The sequence below is a fragment of the Myodes glareolus genome, chromosome 6, assembly GCF_982192425.1.
Source record: "Myodes glareolus chromosome 6, mMyoGla1.1, whole genome shotgun sequence".
Lineage (NCBI taxonomy): Eukaryota > Metazoa > Chordata > Mammalia > Rodentia > Cricetidae > Myodes > Myodes glareolus.
In genome coordinates, this window is record NC_142031.1 from 84329850 (window position 1) to 84346362 (window position 16513).

At 43.4% G+C, this 16513-nt stretch overlaps 1 protein-coding gene across 3 annotated transcripts in view; it reads left to right on the forward strand.

The window, feature by feature from the left end:
- Srbd1 (S1 RNA binding domain 1) overlaps positions 1-5008 on the forward strand; it is a 179327-nt gene extending 174319 nt beyond the window's left edge. For all 3 annotated transcript variants that reach the window (XM_048416098.3, XM_048416099.3, XM_048416097.3), the window contains 2 exons: positions 1329-1513; positions 4184-5008. In XM_048416098.3, coding sequence (XP_048272055.3) covers positions 1329-1513; positions 4184-4473 — 475 coding nt within the window. In that variant the 3' untranslated portion in view covers positions 4474-5008. The remainder of the gene's footprint in view (positions 1-1328; positions 1514-4183) is intronic.
- Positions 5009-16513: the final 11505 nt, after the last annotated feature.

Sequence of the window (16513 nt, forward strand, 5' to 3'; positions counted from 1 at the left end):
TAAAATCAAAACTATGGCTCCAGAAATGTGGAAGAGTTTCACATTTGAGCCAACCCAAGAGACATCCTAGTTAAATGTGAGGTGAGAGGCCTTTCCCACAAGGTGCAAGATAATCAGACCAGAGTCTCACTGAAGAAAGAGGTCTGCTCTGCTTGGGCACTGCAAACAGAAACAGAGTGGCGCCCAGTTCTGCACAGTGCAGCTGTCTGCCGTGTGGGCCAGATCTAAAGACAGACCTCCAGCACTTTCCTTTTCCCTTCCTGTGTTCAAGAGGCATTCTTAAAGGAAAGAATTTGAGGGCATTAGTATCACTATCTGTCTGATAACTGTGTTGACATTTTTAAAGTGCCATTAATCATAGGAAATGGAACTTAATGATGTAGAAAAATGCCCAGCCAAGGAATGTCAAGAAAGGGAGCCATGACCCAGAACTCACATGAAACTGGAGGGAACTGCATCCTAACCATCATTTTTTGTTTTGTGTTGCTATGGCTTTACCTCTGCTCGATAATTGGGTAGCATCTGTGTAAGCAGGGGGATAGCGAACACTGCAGTATGTGGTGTATAAAGAATATAAAGAACATTCATCTTTAGATTATATCTTTGAAATTTTACTTAATCTCCTTTCGGGAAAAAAAAATCACTTTTTTCTTTCACATTCCCACTTTTATATTGTTGCTGTGGGGTATGTCCAGGTTCTCTTATGCCTGCCACTTACACATGCTACGAGCACTCACAAATGCCTCGTTGCACTCTGGTTTTTATTTTCCTGTGAATACTCCATGAAATTTTTAGATAATTTCATGTATATGTGACTCAATGACATTTGTGTCATTGGTACTGGCAGTCTGGCAGGTCACCCTCCCATCACATAGACATACACATACAACAAGACTATGGGACATGAGCAGAGTGTTTGTCAGAATTTGGCAATGCTTGACATATGCCATGTTATATTTTGGTATCATCAATAGATTGTATGTGATTGTTACTCTAAATTCAAATGTTTTCCTAACTGAAAATCGCAGGAAACATGAGGTAAGTACAGATAGCCTTGCCTAGGAAGTATGCATGTGACCCTGAATTGTAATGAACAGCGTATTGTAAAATGTTCCTGGGCCAACTCTGATCAGGTGCTGCCCTTGGGAAGTAGCGCAAGAGTTTAAATACACTCCTTCCCCGCCCACATGCCCTTCAGCTACATCACTTATTACAGCAAAGACCGGTTGATGTATAGTGATCTGGGGAAAGAGAATTTGAAGATGACCTATGCAAGAAAATGTAAAAGTTGTATTGCTAATGAATTTGGGCTTTTCTTTCCACTCAAGGTTTTTGTCATTCATTGGTGGGACACTACATGAGATTGGAAAGCCTGAAATGCAACAAAAAATAAATTCGTCTCTTGGAAAAGAAAGTATAGAGAAGATTGCAGAGAGGTTACAGACAACGACACACACCTTGCAGGTCATCATGGATGGTCTGAGCCAGCCCGAAAGCTTTGACTTCCGAACAGGTGAGCTGAACTTGAGTTGTAGCCCATGCCTTCGTATAGCTACGCCATCACATTTGATCCTCACAATGGCCGAGTGCCTGAAGTGAACAGATTCTGCCATCCTGTCCGTGAGAGAGCCAAGGGTCAGCATTTGTCCTCCACACTCACTAGAATTGGTATCTGGAGTCAAACAGAAGCAGGGCTCTGACTCCTTGCCTGCTGTTGATTTGCAGTACACTCAGCTAGATGATACATCACTGTGTGCACAGAGGCATGCTCTCCCTGAGTACACTGGAAATTATCTTCTGTCTGAAGTGCTGGAAGGTAAAGTTTTCCCTTCATGCCAAGTGAATCTTCTTCCTAAATTGCAGCCTTCCAGGTTTCTGGATTCCATGTCACTGAACACGATGAACAAATAAGATGATACCTCTGTGTTGATCATCTTTCTAATTTAGCATGCTCTTGGCTTTCTGTGCAAGTAGAGGGCGAAGGAAGTATAATAGCCATAGTTGTTGAGAGCAATGGCCCATTGAGACTGAATTGCCGCTGGAGAAAATAAAACACTGAGTAAGACCAGTGGTATCAAAGCCTTCCAGTTGTCCTTCGTGTAAAGTGGCTGCTCCCACAGATGAAACTGCCAAGAAGCCTACTTCTCTCTATGTGGATTCCGTGGCTGTCTTTTACAGAAACACTAAGATCAATCAATGTCTCTCACACAGGGTGAAATTGGTGACATGCCTATGTGCCAACTGGATGGTTGACAAAGACTTTAGCCACAGGTAGCCTGTATTGGCTTTTCCTGATACCTTGGTTTTTCTGTCACACTGTTGATTGCTTCATTATCTCAGTTGCACTAGGGACTCAAAGGTAAACATCCAGTTAACCCAGCTAAGCAGAGGGCCTTCCTTAATGAGCCTCTTGTTGAGCGGAACACGGACAGACCTGGTCTTTCCAGCATGACAAGTACAAATTCAAATAGCTTTCTTTAAGCAGACTTTGCAACTAACGTTTGCCCTTGTTAAGTCACAGTTTTCAAGATATCTGAGAACTTTCAACTTACTACTGAACACATTCCCAAAGGGGGGTGCTGATGAGTCATACTTTGGAGGTAGAGAGGGCATAGACATATTTTGGGCATTTTCATATTATAGTATTTGAATTACATCTCTTTTCTCCTTTTTCTCAAAAGTGTTTCCTGTCTTAATGGTCTCATTCTTATACTCATAAAACTTCAGTTTTTTTCAGTTTCATAATCAATTCCTTTTTATCCAAGCTCTCCTTGCAAGTGAGTTTCCTTAATTAGGAACAAGCTGATGACAGTTACCTAACTGTATGTGCTGCCTTGGCTCTCAATGTGTTAAAATTTGCATGTACACGGAGGATTTTTGGTTTCTCAGTAGCCCGAGCCATCTAGGGGAACATGTTGAGTAGCCCTTGAATCTGGTTTTCATGCACAGTTAAACTGAGCAGCTAATCAGAGCCCTTTGGGGTTGGCAGCACCTGGACTTCTGCACGGGAAAGGAGGAGAGAGCTTTCACGCGTGGGCCTGGGGACCATCCTGCCCTGACCCTGCGTTGCCTGAGTTTCACTCGGCTTTGAGTAGCCCTCACCCTCTGTGGGTTCAGTTCCCAGAGGTTTCCTGCTTTGAGATTCAGCATCAGGTGAAATCTCAGAGTCAGTCCCCATATTGGGGTGCTTAATGAGGACAGTGAAATTGGGTTTCCTGGGTTTGGACTTGTTTGATAGCAGTGGGGGAGCTTATTTCTAAAAGATCCTGATCTAAGGTGGTTGGACTGAGGGAGGACAAGAAAGGTGAGCAGTTGTTAATACAGTTGTAAAGGATAACTCAGCAGGTAGCCAGGGAGAGCAGCAGTTGGGAGGAAGCTGAGGTGGACTGGGTGCTGCCTTTGTGAGGGCTAGTGTTGGTGAATAGAAGCTTGGAGAGTGGGGTGGGCCAGGAGAAGACTGTCAAGACTGAGATGGGGACCTCGGTATCTTTGTGTATCTAGCATCCAGCTGAGCACCTGGCCATGAGGTAGGAGGAAGTAAATATTCCATCAGCTTAACTGAAGGAAGAAGGCCAGCTCTGACTGGTGTGGGTTTCTGAGCGATAGGTAATAGAGAACCTATGTATTCTGATTGAATAAATGTGTTTGAAATAGAAAGCATTGACTCATGAATTCCCAGTTTGTGGGAAGAAGTAGAGAGAGAACATTTGATTTCCCCCACACTTGTCCAGAAACTAGTGAGACTTTCACCACCTTGAAACAATTTAAGAATCCAGGAACTGAACGCTAACTCCTGCTCTCGTGTCCCTAGGGCTCTCCTTTCCTGAGCATTTGTCATTTAGTCCAGTGTGGTCACCAGCAAAGGTACACACCAATGGTCTTTTGCCAGAAAGAAAATGAGACCGCCTGTCCATGGCCTTACAGACTGCTCATGTTCACATTAGTGAGACAGACTGTAGAGAGAAGAAAATGTCAGAGAAATTTTTCTTGAATCGTCTGTGTAAACTGTTTCTCCCAGGATGTATTTTTTTCTCAGGACAAGCCTGTGCCCTCAGCTCCTTTTGCCTTCCCTCAGAGACTGCTATTGATCTGGGCATCCCTATCAGTCAGCATACTGTGAGCCCCAGCCCTCTCAGCGCAGCGCCTTCTTGGTTATACTAACATTTACCCTCTTTCCTCATAGATTTTGATAAACCTGACTTCAAGAGAAACATAGTGTGTCTGGAAGATCTACAGGTTGGGACAGTTCTTACAGGCAAAGTCGAGAATGCCACACTGTTTGGGGTTTTTGTGGATATAGGAGTGGGGAAGTTGGGTCTGATTCCTATACGGAGCATAACAGAAGCGAAGCTGTCTAAGACAAAGAAGAGAAGGAGCCTGGGCCTAGGTCCTGGAGAGAAGGTGGAAGTGAAAGTCCTCAACATCGACATCCCCAGATGTAGGATTTCGCTGGACCTCCTTCGGGTGTTGTGAGTCCCTCGCTGAAGGCCAAGCACCATTGTGTTTCCTCATTTCAAGGACAAGCCAAAGCTCAGGAGACCTAGTCAGCAGAGAGAGATCGAATCCTGGGTAGAAGTGTTGGTCATGCCATCCTGACTCCCCGTTTAGAAAACAACTCCTAATGTCCTCACATGGCGTTGGGTGGCAGCAGTTTTCGTACCTTTTGTAACTGCTCATTGACTGCCTTCTGTAGCCGGTGGCTTCATGGCTCCCTGCTAGCATCTGCTGTCTTGGACCTGGGTGGGTTCTTTTCTTTATCTGAAATGCACGATGTTGGTTGACACATTAGGAGTAGCCATCTTTAATCCTGCCATTTTTTTAGTTGTTAAATTAGGACTTTTGCACACAATTCATAATTTTGTAATAATAATCTTTATTTTCTCTTACCAAACTGAGCAAAAATATACCAGTAAAAGAAATTATCATGTGTTTATGACCATCAAGTCAATGACAGTGTGTTCCTCAGAAGAGCATATATATGGCCCTCCAATAAATGACTGGCTGGTGACTTTGGTTTGCTGTGTTCATTGAGTGAATGCTAGAAACCACACTGAATTAAAGTTTGTGAAACTGTGCCTTTGGGGAAGTGGGAAGAGTCTAGAAATGTCAAGAATTACATTAATTAACTTATCACAGAGGGCATATTCTCTTAACTGTTGGGATTAAACTTCAAATCAGAATAAAAATGACCTTAGAAAAGACTAAATGTAGATCAGGTGAAATGTGCCAAGAACTGTGGAGGAAGTGACCCTGACTCGTGTTGTTCAGTGAAGGTAAGTGTTTCATGAGAGCTCAGGGTCAAATGAGGTGAGCAGAGCCACACTGCGCACTGCTGCCGCGATGGTTTGCCCAGTACAGTGTCTGACGGTCTCCATGGGGAGTGTGTGGAGGATGGGTACTGAGGCTGGGCAGCCCTATTGATTTATTTGTAAGTAGGTGCCCATTACCCTTGCAGACTTTTCAGTTCTGCTTCTTTTTGCTCTCAGGATGCCCAGTTCAGGATCATACAGTTACAGATAGTAGTCAGGAAGTAGTATCTCGCGATGGTTCTGTCTGGTAGCCCTCCATTCTAACTAGTGTACTAGGTGTCTTTGGAGTCCTGTTTGCCGAATTTTCATTCCTGGTGAGCTTTACTGCTGCTTGCCGGTCTTCACCTGGCAGTGCATGCTAATACTATCATGTTTAGTAGATCTTCCTATTCATTCTTCCCAAGGTTCTCTGGTTCACAGAGTCATAAGTGCTGAGTGACATCCCAGGGTGCTCTCAGGAAGGAGCCAGGGCAGCTCTGAGCCCGTGGCAGCTAAGAAGGTAGTACTGCCGTCGGCGTGTCCTCTGCCCGTTATGTCTCAGGCGCGCTGGAAAAGGACCGTCTTAGGAGACAAGGCCCGTATCTCAGTCATCATTGTCCTCTTACTGATACGGGTTTAAGGGTTGGAGTCAGGTTGGGATGGCAACCATAAACAGTTTTGCGGAGTTTGGCTGTAGGGGAAAATGGCATACCGGCTAGAAGGTGGAAATGGAGCCAAGAGAGTTTCTGTGTGTTTCTAGAAAGAAGAAATATGTGTAAAAATTAAAATTGGAGTTTGATACAGACGACAGGAAAATTGCTGGATGATACCCTGAACGGGTTCAAATGGAATCCAGTTCCCGGGGTGGTTTAGAAGACAGGGACACCGTAACAGCTGAACTGTACTCATACCTGCTGGGAGAGGGAAAATCCGTTTCCTCCAATCAAACGGCAGAGTCTGCCAACCACTCTAGGGTAGGCCTCCTGTTCAGAAGTAGTTGACCAACATATAATGGACAATACTCCACAGGGTTTCTTTTTGTTGTCGTTATTGTTTTGTTTTGGTTTTGTATGTAAGCTTTTACTTGGTTACAATTGGATATTTTTTTTTAAATGTGGTTTTATTTTGCTTAGTTTGGGGAGTTCCCACTTTTGTATTGGGTTTTGGGATTTTGTTTTTGTTTTTTTTTTTTTAGAAAGAATAAAGTTGGGTGGGTGAAGAGGGGAAGAATATAATCAAAATATATTTAAATTTTAAAATTCTTTTAAATATTAAAAAATAAAATGATTTTTACAAAGCTAGGCATACAGAGTTCATCCACATTAATAGGAGAGGAGATGGCGTATTTGAGCACGGAGGCAGGAGTGGATGCGGGAGTGTACAGGTCCCTGGTTTCTTCTGTTTTTCTGTATTGAAATCAGAGACTTTAGAAGAAAGGGAAAGACGAGAAGAGGTTGAGATGGAGTGAAAGGTGAAGGCTGAGGCCAGTGCTCGAATGCGGGAGTTTTGAGAAAAATGTCTAATATGAAGGACTTTTCTAAAACTGCTGTCATTTAACCAGTGGAGCTGGACAAATGGGACCCAATAACAGTAATAAAAGCAGTGTATGTAAACAAGCGATATTTTGAATTAAGACAAAATTATATTGTCATTTCACAGATAAAATAAATTCTAGGTGGGTCATACATAAATGAAATGTCTTCTGAAGCAAATAGAGAAGGGCTTTGAGAAACCTTTGAAAAGCTTTGTACAGTGCAAGAACAAAGTATAGGAAGACATGGATCTGTGAACCTAAGCATTCTACTCAGAAGGGCATGTCCCAGGTGATGGGGCCCTGTGCCGGGAGGTCAGGAACCGCAGAGGAAGAAGGTCTGGTGGAGCTGGTCTACGGGAGTCTGCAATGGTCCTGGGATCCAAACAGCGGTCATCTCCTCATGCTGGAAGCCACGAGACTTCAGAAAGCTTAGCTCTGGATTAATAGAGTACTTGGGTGGGGGCAGGAAGATCTATATTTCTAACTCCAACCTCAGAGTTAACACTTGCATTAAAATTGAAAACGGCAAGAAGGGGCGGGATGGAAAAACCAGAAATAAATTCTGTCTCCTCATTTTGGCCTCCTGCATAAAGCCAGCCATAATTATGAGTTGGGTTTTATTAGCAGATCATGAAGACTCCTGAATGATCGGGCTCATTGCCAATGCCGCCCGTTCCACAGGAAGAAAAATGGGATTTCTTCTCACTCACTCGTCTTACAGGGTGAGGATGGCTCACACAGCCTGGATTTCTTACTTAGGGGAGAGGAATCACAAACTTACTTAAGACTCACCCCAGAAACTGCTCTGTACCCTGGAGCAGCCTCTAGCTAACAACTATGGTCCTACCCTCAAACGTCTTGCCAGAGAGAAGTCGTCCCTTGCACTAAAGTAAGGAAAGGATTCCTCTAAATGCCACGGAGAAGTGGCATCCTGCAGGCCTGGGATGCTGTGTAGCCCAGTCCTAGCAGGCAAATCTCCAGCCAGAGACACTGGTGGGTAGGAGATGGGGTGGGGTGTATGTAATGACTGCGTCACTGGAGAACCCCGTTGTATCCAAGCAATCAGACACAGTTCAATTCTGGATTTACTGTAGTGTTTTACAGAGTGTTCAAGTGACCCAGGGAACCTGGTGCTCACTGAACACTGTCACTGCAGAAGCTTTCCACCCTTACTGCAAGGAGGAGCATTCACTGCAGGCAGCCTCGTTTGCATGTCTCTGTGACCCAGTGCCTGTCCCCTTGGATGACTTCACACATGCGTTCCAGGTTCGGTTCCCTCAGCAATGAAGGTAGCACCAGAGGAAAAGAAACGTTTTCTCAAATTCTTTGCTTCACACTGCCAAGGAATTCATGAGGCTAGACCACAAAATGCTTGCTTGGTTAAGTTTGTATAATTTGGTCCTTAATAACCAAATGACTCAATTCTTAGGTATACTGTCATTTTACCTAACACACTCCTGAAGTTCTTTGGAGTTGTTTTGTCATAATTTTATGACCTTTTTTCCTGATTAAAAAAGGAACACATTGTGGTATAATGTGCAAATAATGAAATTAAAATGTGAAAAGTAGCCACTTTTATAGATCATGTACTTCCCAGACTTTGTATGTTCCTGGGAAGACTTTTAATAGACTGGAGTCTTAACTACTGTTTTGTTAAACTGGGGTTATTTTTACCCTTCTGCTTTTTATCTCTAAAAATGTGTAGTATGGACGCTCTTTTCATATCAACACCCACATATCCGCCTCATCACAGGTCCAGGTTGGAGTCTCAGATGGCCCTGCCAGAATTTTCATTTGAGCACTTGTCCCCCCAGATGGTGGTATTCTTCCAGGGGGCAGTGGAACCTTTATGGAAGTGGGGCCTATGTGACAGAATAGTTCTTTAAAAAATGGACTTTTGAAGGTTACACCTGTCCCTGATTCTGTACCTGTACTGTCTACTTCCTGACTTAATGTGGTCCTTACTGTGATGGGCTGAAATCTGAAACCTGGACCCCCCCCCCAAAAAAAAAACCCCAAATCTTCCTTCCCTTAGTTCTTCTGTCAGGGATTCTGTGAGAGCAGAGAGGAAAGCATTGTCTGTGGACAATTGCTGGGAACACTGATACCCGGTCCTGAAGGTATTGTTCTGCCAGTGTAAGCATGTTTAGATACCCAGGGTGGAGGAGAACTATCATTCTGTGAAATGTCTGTCTCGGTTCTCTATGCCCATTGTGTGCTGATGAAGGGCTAAGATGTAGAATCTGTTATCTTAGGGTTTCTGTTGCTGTAAAGAGACACCACAACCACAGCAACTCTTACAAATGAAACGTATAATTGGAGTGGCTTGCTTCCAGATTCAGAGGTCCAGTCCATTATCATCATGATGGGGAACATGACAGCATGCAGTCAGGCGTGGTGGCCGGAGCTGAGAATGCAACATATTGCAGGCAGCAGGAAGTTGACTGTCACACTGAGTGAAGCTTGAGAAAAAAAGAGACCTCAAAGCCCACCCCCACAGTGACACACTTCCTCCACCAGAGCCACACTTCCTAATAGCGTCACTCCCTTTGGGGGCATTTCAAACCACCGCAGATGTTGTGACATTCAGAAGGGAAGGTCAAGCCTGAAAGAAATCCTTCAGGAGTAAGAATGATGCCACCAGCTGTGAGTCCTGTCACTGTGACCAAGTGCCTGATAAAAAGCTATAGGAGGGAGGATTTGTTTGGGTTGTCATACTTTAAAAGTGGGTATAGTCCTTCATGGAAGGTGCCAAGGCCGGAATGTGAGAATGCTAGCCACATGTCAGAGAGCCTGCATGCTGGTGTTCAACTTTCGTTTTCCCTTTCTATTGCTTGTGGAACCTCAACCCATGAGATAGGACTGCCAGCATCCATGCTGGGTCTTCCTGCTCAGTTGCACATCTCTGAAAATGCCTTCACAGAAACTGGTAGAAGTGTGTCTCCTAGGTGATTCTAAATCCAGGCCAGTTGATGAGGAAGTTATGAAACCTTCTTGGAGTCACTCCTTCCGCTTGAGACAGTCTCCCTTCATGTGCATCCCCGCTCCTCCATCAGATCCCCTGAACAATCTCACCCCGGAAGATATCTCATCAGAAGTCTCACGGACCTGCTAGGCTACATAAATCAAGCTGACACAAGGCTCTCCTCGTACCGCAAAACCAGCCTTCACTTCCTAGCCACTTATGTGACTCAACATTTTGTTAATGTCTTCCTCTGCATTCTCTGTGGGGGTTGTGACCTTGAATGTCCCACTGCTGATGCTAATCCAGACATCTTGATCCTCCTCATCCGTTCCTCCTCTGACTTCAGCCCAGATTCTCCATCTTCTTCCATTGGTTCCCTAGGTGTGTTCATTTCAGGCTCTCCTTTAGCTCACTCTCTGTAGAAAATAGAGCACTGAGGAATCTCACATGCCTGGCATATTTAAGGATTACCACCCCAGGGCAGGAAAAGGAAGAGAAGATTGAAGAGCCAGGGAGACAGAAAAGACAAACACAAAAGGCCGCTCACAGCCTCAGAGCAGCACCTGGCCAGGGTTCTTCGTCTTCAGGTGGGAAGATGTGTGAAATGATGGTGCTCAGAACAGAAGGAGGAAGCAGACATAAAAAGACAGAGTGTTTACTCCCTGACGTTCTCACTGCCCAGTCCTCACCTGATCGTGCACCGGGTACGCATATCTGTCTTGGCTTTGCCTCTTGGTTTCTGTGGACAGCAAGTGAGGAAATGAATTCAATGGGGCTAGACCACTGTAGGGGAAGCACCTTGAGTCCCCATGGCAATGGTTGTGATGGGGGTCATGCTGAAGTCTGGTTCTTGTTCCCTGTCTTCTTGCCCGGCTAAGTGAGACAGCTGTCCCTGTCACCACAGTAGCATCCAGGCTGAGACAATAAGGCTGGGAGTGATGAGGGAAGACCACATGAATTGGGGGGCCCCATAAACAACCAGCACAGACTGGTGCATTAGAATTGGTCTTCCCCAGCACACTGAATTTTCCTGCCATACAGTACCTCACCACACCAGCTTACCCCCATCATCGCTTGTCCCCATTCTGTACTTGTGGTTCTCAACTGCCACCCATGCTACTGGGCCCAGGTAGTCCAGACCCCAAGAGCCTGCCCATTTTCAGTGTTCCTTCAGCTCCTTTTACCCCACCCCCCACCCCCAGCCCTCTGAGGGTTCTGAGCAGCCACTGCACGCACATCCAAGAAGGAAAATGAGAAACTCCTAGCAGTAGGAAAAGGGCTTTGGCTCGGGGCGAGTTTGGCTCCTGTGTGATTGATACTGGAAGCTGTTGTAGCTGGAAATGGATGTGAGTCAAGGGCCAAGAAAACCAAAGCTGACAAATGGCCCTTAACCCACATCTTTCAAAGAGGAAAACACTCTCCCTGTCCTATTCCATCCCCAAGATAAAAACATCAAAACCCCTAGGAGAGGATATGCAAAACTAGGCTGTGCATGTCTGATTTGACAAAGGGCTGTTTCAAAATAAACCGCTCAAAGCAAAGTAGAGCAGGAGAGTTCCTTTGGGTTTTGGCCAGCCCTTCATTACTGCAGTCTGCTGGCCCCAGCGAATAGGGCCAGGACCAAAGAAAACAGTCTGCAACCATGCTTCACCTCCAGAAACGGGACCCTGTGCTTTTAGTTTCACTTAACAGTTTTACTGAGATCAAATATACACAACATGCCATCCACCCATTTAAAAGCTACATCCAAGCGAAGCTGGGCCTGGTGGCACATGCCTCTACTCATCACTTAGAGCTGAGGCAGGGTGACTCTTGAGTTCAAAGTCAGCATGGACTATACAGCAAGACCCCATCTCAAAAGACAGCACAAGAAAGCAATAATAGAAGGCGCAGGCCTTAGTGTATTCGCCGAGTTCTGCAACAGTTGCCACGATGGTTCTCTAGAGCCTTCATCTCCTCAGCAGTCTTTCTAGCCATGATGACTAATCCACTCACTGCCTCTGTGGCTTTGCCTTCTGGACGTGTCACTTACTTTTATTTTATCTTACCTTATGAGACAGGGTCTCACTATGCAGTCCTGGCTGGCCTGGAACTCCTTACACACACACAAACCATGTTGGCCTCAAATGCACAGAGATCTGCCTGCCTCTGCTTCCCAGGCACTGGGATTAAAGGTTTTTTGCCACCAAACCCAGCACACAGTGCGTTTTTATCAACAGTTGGTACAGGTTCCATTTTTCCACATCTTCATCAGCATTAGTGATCACTCATATTTAATTACAGCCACTCTAGTGTTTTGACATTGTGATTTTAACCTACATCTGCCGCACACACAATGTCATTGTTCATGTTTTGTGTGCGTTCTGACTGTACATATATGTGCTCTGAAGAACTGTCTGCAAGACTCTGGCCACTCTTTTTAATTAGGGTGTCTTTCTACATTGTAAGCATTTTTGCGTACTCTAGGAAAGGCTTCTCCTCAGATGTACAGCTTTTACCAACTATCCCACTGTAGTGCCTGCCCATTCATTTTCTTGACGATGTTTACTGAAGCGTGTTTTTAGTTTTCGTATTTAATTTACATAGTTTTTTAAATTTGGTTACTTTGAACTTTTGATGTTGTGTTTAATCAACTCTTGCCTAGTCCGAGATCCCAAAGATTTATGACATTTTCTTTTCTTTTGGGATTTTAATTATTTGAGGCTAGGTGTGATGATGCTCTACCTATAATCCCCATGCTAAAGAGGCTGAGGCGGTAGGATTGCCAAATCAAAAGAAATGCCAAGCTACAGGCCAAACCCCATCCCCAAACACAATGTTTAATCATGTTAGCTCAGGCACTCGGGTTTCTAGTCCACAAGTAGTTTCTATTTATGAAAAGACTGAGACAGTGGCCTAAACTGATTCTTTGGGATGTCAGTATCATCTGTCCAGTTATCCCAGCACTATTTGTTGAAGAAAAACCATTTCTTCATGTTTGTCTTAGGACATTGTCAATAATCAGCTGACCACAGTGTGAAGTCTCTCCTGTGCAGACCAATTTTAATCCGCAGACTTTTATGTCAGTGCATACACTCCTCCCTCTTTTTTTTTGTTTGATGCATTTTAATTTTTTATTAAAATTTTCATACATCTTATTTTGATAATGTTTTTCTCTTCCCCAACTCCCCCAGAGCCTCTCCACCTCCCTACCCACCCGACTTTATGTTTTTTAGCTTTCTCAAAACAAAGAAACAAAAACTCGGCAAAACACAAAGAAATAAAATCTAAACAAACAAACAAATAAAAAGATCAAGTAAGACAAAAAGAAACAAAAATTCCATAAAATTACCATCCAGTAGTCCATTTTAGGTTGGCCAACTGCTTTTGAGCATGGAGCCTGCTCTGGAGTGTGGTTGATGCACCTTGTCTCCACTGGAGAAAGGTGGTGTTCGGTAGCACACATCCCTGTGTACCGTAATATTAGAGCAGGCTTCACTATTGGGATGTGTGTACTCTCTGTTCCTCGTTCTCAGGAATATCTTGGTTATTCTAGGACCCTTGCATTTTCTTAGAAGTTTGGGAATGAACTTGTCAGTTTCTTCAAAGCTGCCTGCTGAGGATTCTGTTGTTTGTTTTGACCAGCTGGGGACCATTGTCATCCAACAATTTTAAACTTTCCAATCATGAACTCAGGATGTCTTCCCATTACTTATTTTTTAAATTCCTTTAAAAATGGTTTTGTTGTTGTAGAGGATAAGTTTTGCATTTTTGCTACTTTTATTCCTGTTTTACTCATTTTGATGAACTTATAAAGGAGGATGTTTCTTATATTTATTTCTGTACACCCACTGCCAAGTATGTAGAAATATAATTGACTTTTTATTATACTCTTGATCTTGTATAATACAGCCTTGCTAAACTCTTTCATTTTTAGTGGATTTCTTGGTATATCACTATGTATAAGGTCCTACCCATCTTTATTGAATAGAAATAGGCGTTCTTTTTAGTATATTTTCAGGAAAACTAGTTGGTCTCACTAGAGCCTGAGTGAAGTTGAGCAAAAATTGAGAGTAGTCATTCTTGCCTTGCGCATAATCTTGGGGAAAATTCAGGTTTATTTCCATTGTTATGTATACTATTAGCTATTGAGGTTTTGGTGTGTGTATGTGAACACACGTGTGCATATATGCACATGTATATGTGTATATGAGTATGTGAACACATTGTATGTACATGCATACATACGTGTATGAGTGCGTATGCATGCACGCATGTCTGTGTGTATGAGTGTGTGTGTGTATACACCATTTGTGAGGTTTAAGGTCTTATTTTTCTAATTTTTTTGGAGGGGTAAGTGATTTAAAATTCAGCCAATTCTCCTTAATATTGAGATTGATTAGCACAAGTTCTGATTTCTAGTCTTCTAATACTGAGTGTTACATTAATTAATTTTCAAAAGCTAACCCAACTCTAATTCCACTGATCATGGCATGTTATGGTTTGAATCATGTCCTTAAAAGTTCATATGTTGCAGGTCTGCTCCCCAGTACCTCAGCATATGACCTCAGTTGCAAATAAGATCAGTGCAGATATAATTAGTTGAAACAAGGCCTATTAGATTGCAATGGGTCCTAAGCCACCATCACTGATATTTTAAAGGGGAAGATTTTTCACACAGACAGACCCCGGGAAAATGTTGTGTGAATAATGAAGTTAGACTGGTATGTGCCGTGGAACCATGGTAGAAGAGAGTTCTAGAATAGACCTGTGACTATTCATTGCAGACATCTAACTTCCAGAACTGATAATTTAACACCCATTCTGATACGTTGTTTCAAAAATCCTGGGAAACTTTTATGATATGTGATCCTTTTATATAGTACTGCTTTTGGCTGGCTAGTAGCTTGTTGGGGATTTTACATCTGTATTTGTAACAGATGTTGACTTGTAGTTTTCCTTGCATGGGATATCTTTGTTTGGATTTATATATTCTTGGTATCTCTCCACACTTGCCATCTACATCTTAACCTAGCACAACTGATTCCAGATTATGCTGACTTCATTGATTTGCAGAAACATATTACTCCTATGCAACTCTGTCTTCTCTGGTACTGTTTTCTACAGCTTTTGTCATATTGTGTTAGACCTATATGTGTTACAACCCAGTAGTCATACACTGGTGTCATTATTATTTAAAATCTATTAGGGAAACTAAGAAAAGAATTTAAGTACTTGTGTGTAGGATTTGTTATATTAACTTTTGTGTCTATCACCTCTGGTTCCCTTTTTTTATTTCTTAGGAAAGATAGTATTTCTTTATTTCTTAGGAAAGAGGCATTTCAATTTATCTACCCTAGGTCAATTGCTTTGGTGAACACAACATTGCAACTATAAAACCAGGGTGATTAGACACTCAGTCCAAGTCAGGGATGGATAGTTACACTCAGCAAGGCTTATTGACGAACCGAGCTCAATCCTGCAGGGGAGTCAGGAAGGCAATCTGAGAGGCTGAAAAGCAGCTTTCCTCTGCAGAGAGCATGCTGTCTAGCAGGTAAAGCCCATCCCATCCCAGTGATGAGAGCAAACGGCCAGGCAGTTCTGTGTGACTAGCAAAGCAGCAGGGTCCTGTGCACGTGTCCCTGCAGCTGTCACGGATGAAGTTACAGACGGATGAAGAGAATGCAGAATTCCCTTCCTCTTCCGGGGGCAGATGACCTTTCAGAAATTAAACAAATCAACTCTGTCCTGGGAGGAAGCAGGTTTGACTGCCCTGCTTCAATAGACTCTATTGTTTCAGGTGAGCCCATTCATCATTGACGTCCTCCGCGGGAGATTTTGTCTGTGAATTTTTTTTCCCCCTCTGGAGTAATTTTATAAGATCTGGATTAGACCTGCCACTATGTGCAATAAAAACAAAAACAAACCAAAGGACAAAGAGTGTTCACCCCTAAGCATAGTGACAGCAGTGATGCTAGAGACAGCATGCAGTGGTTCGTCTGTATGAGAGGAGAGGACCGAGGATGGAATAAAGGGTGGCAGTTAGCATTCACGACAGACTCCCAGGAAGGTGAGCCAGACAGCAAAAACCAGCAAGGAGCATCGAAACGTTCAATTCTTTTCACACACACACACACACACACACACACACACACACACACACAAGTTAAAATTAGAAAGTATAACTTTAAATTAAGACACCCTATCAAAAAAGAAAATGTCATTTCGTGCTGCTGGTTTCATATGACCTGAGTGACCCCAAAATCCTCAAGCCAAGAGTATGGCTTCAAATCACCGTGTTCTCGACACCTGCTGGAATGAACACGATCTGAAGGAATCCACTCCACTGAGTTCAATGGATGACCTCAGAGTCCTGGATTTAAAAGCAAACAACAACCCGAAACAATACATAAGCCACCCTGAAGAAGAACCAGCAGGAAGATAAACGCAGGAATGAGACTGATGGTGAATGCTGTGCATGCTGGAATTACTAGACACAGATTATTTGATATGCTAAAACAAAAGGAAGGAAAAATGAAGATTTTTTAATAGAAGATCTTTTATTTTTTGACAATTTCATAGATGTAGATAATGATCAGATCCCTGCCTACATTCCTCCACCTCACTTCTCTCAGGTTCAACCAAAAGTCCCCCTCTTTATATCATGATCTCTTCTCTCTGTTCTTTCCACTGAACTCTCCCAAGTCCTGTTAGTGTTGCCCGTCGGAATGTTGCTGATTTTGCTGA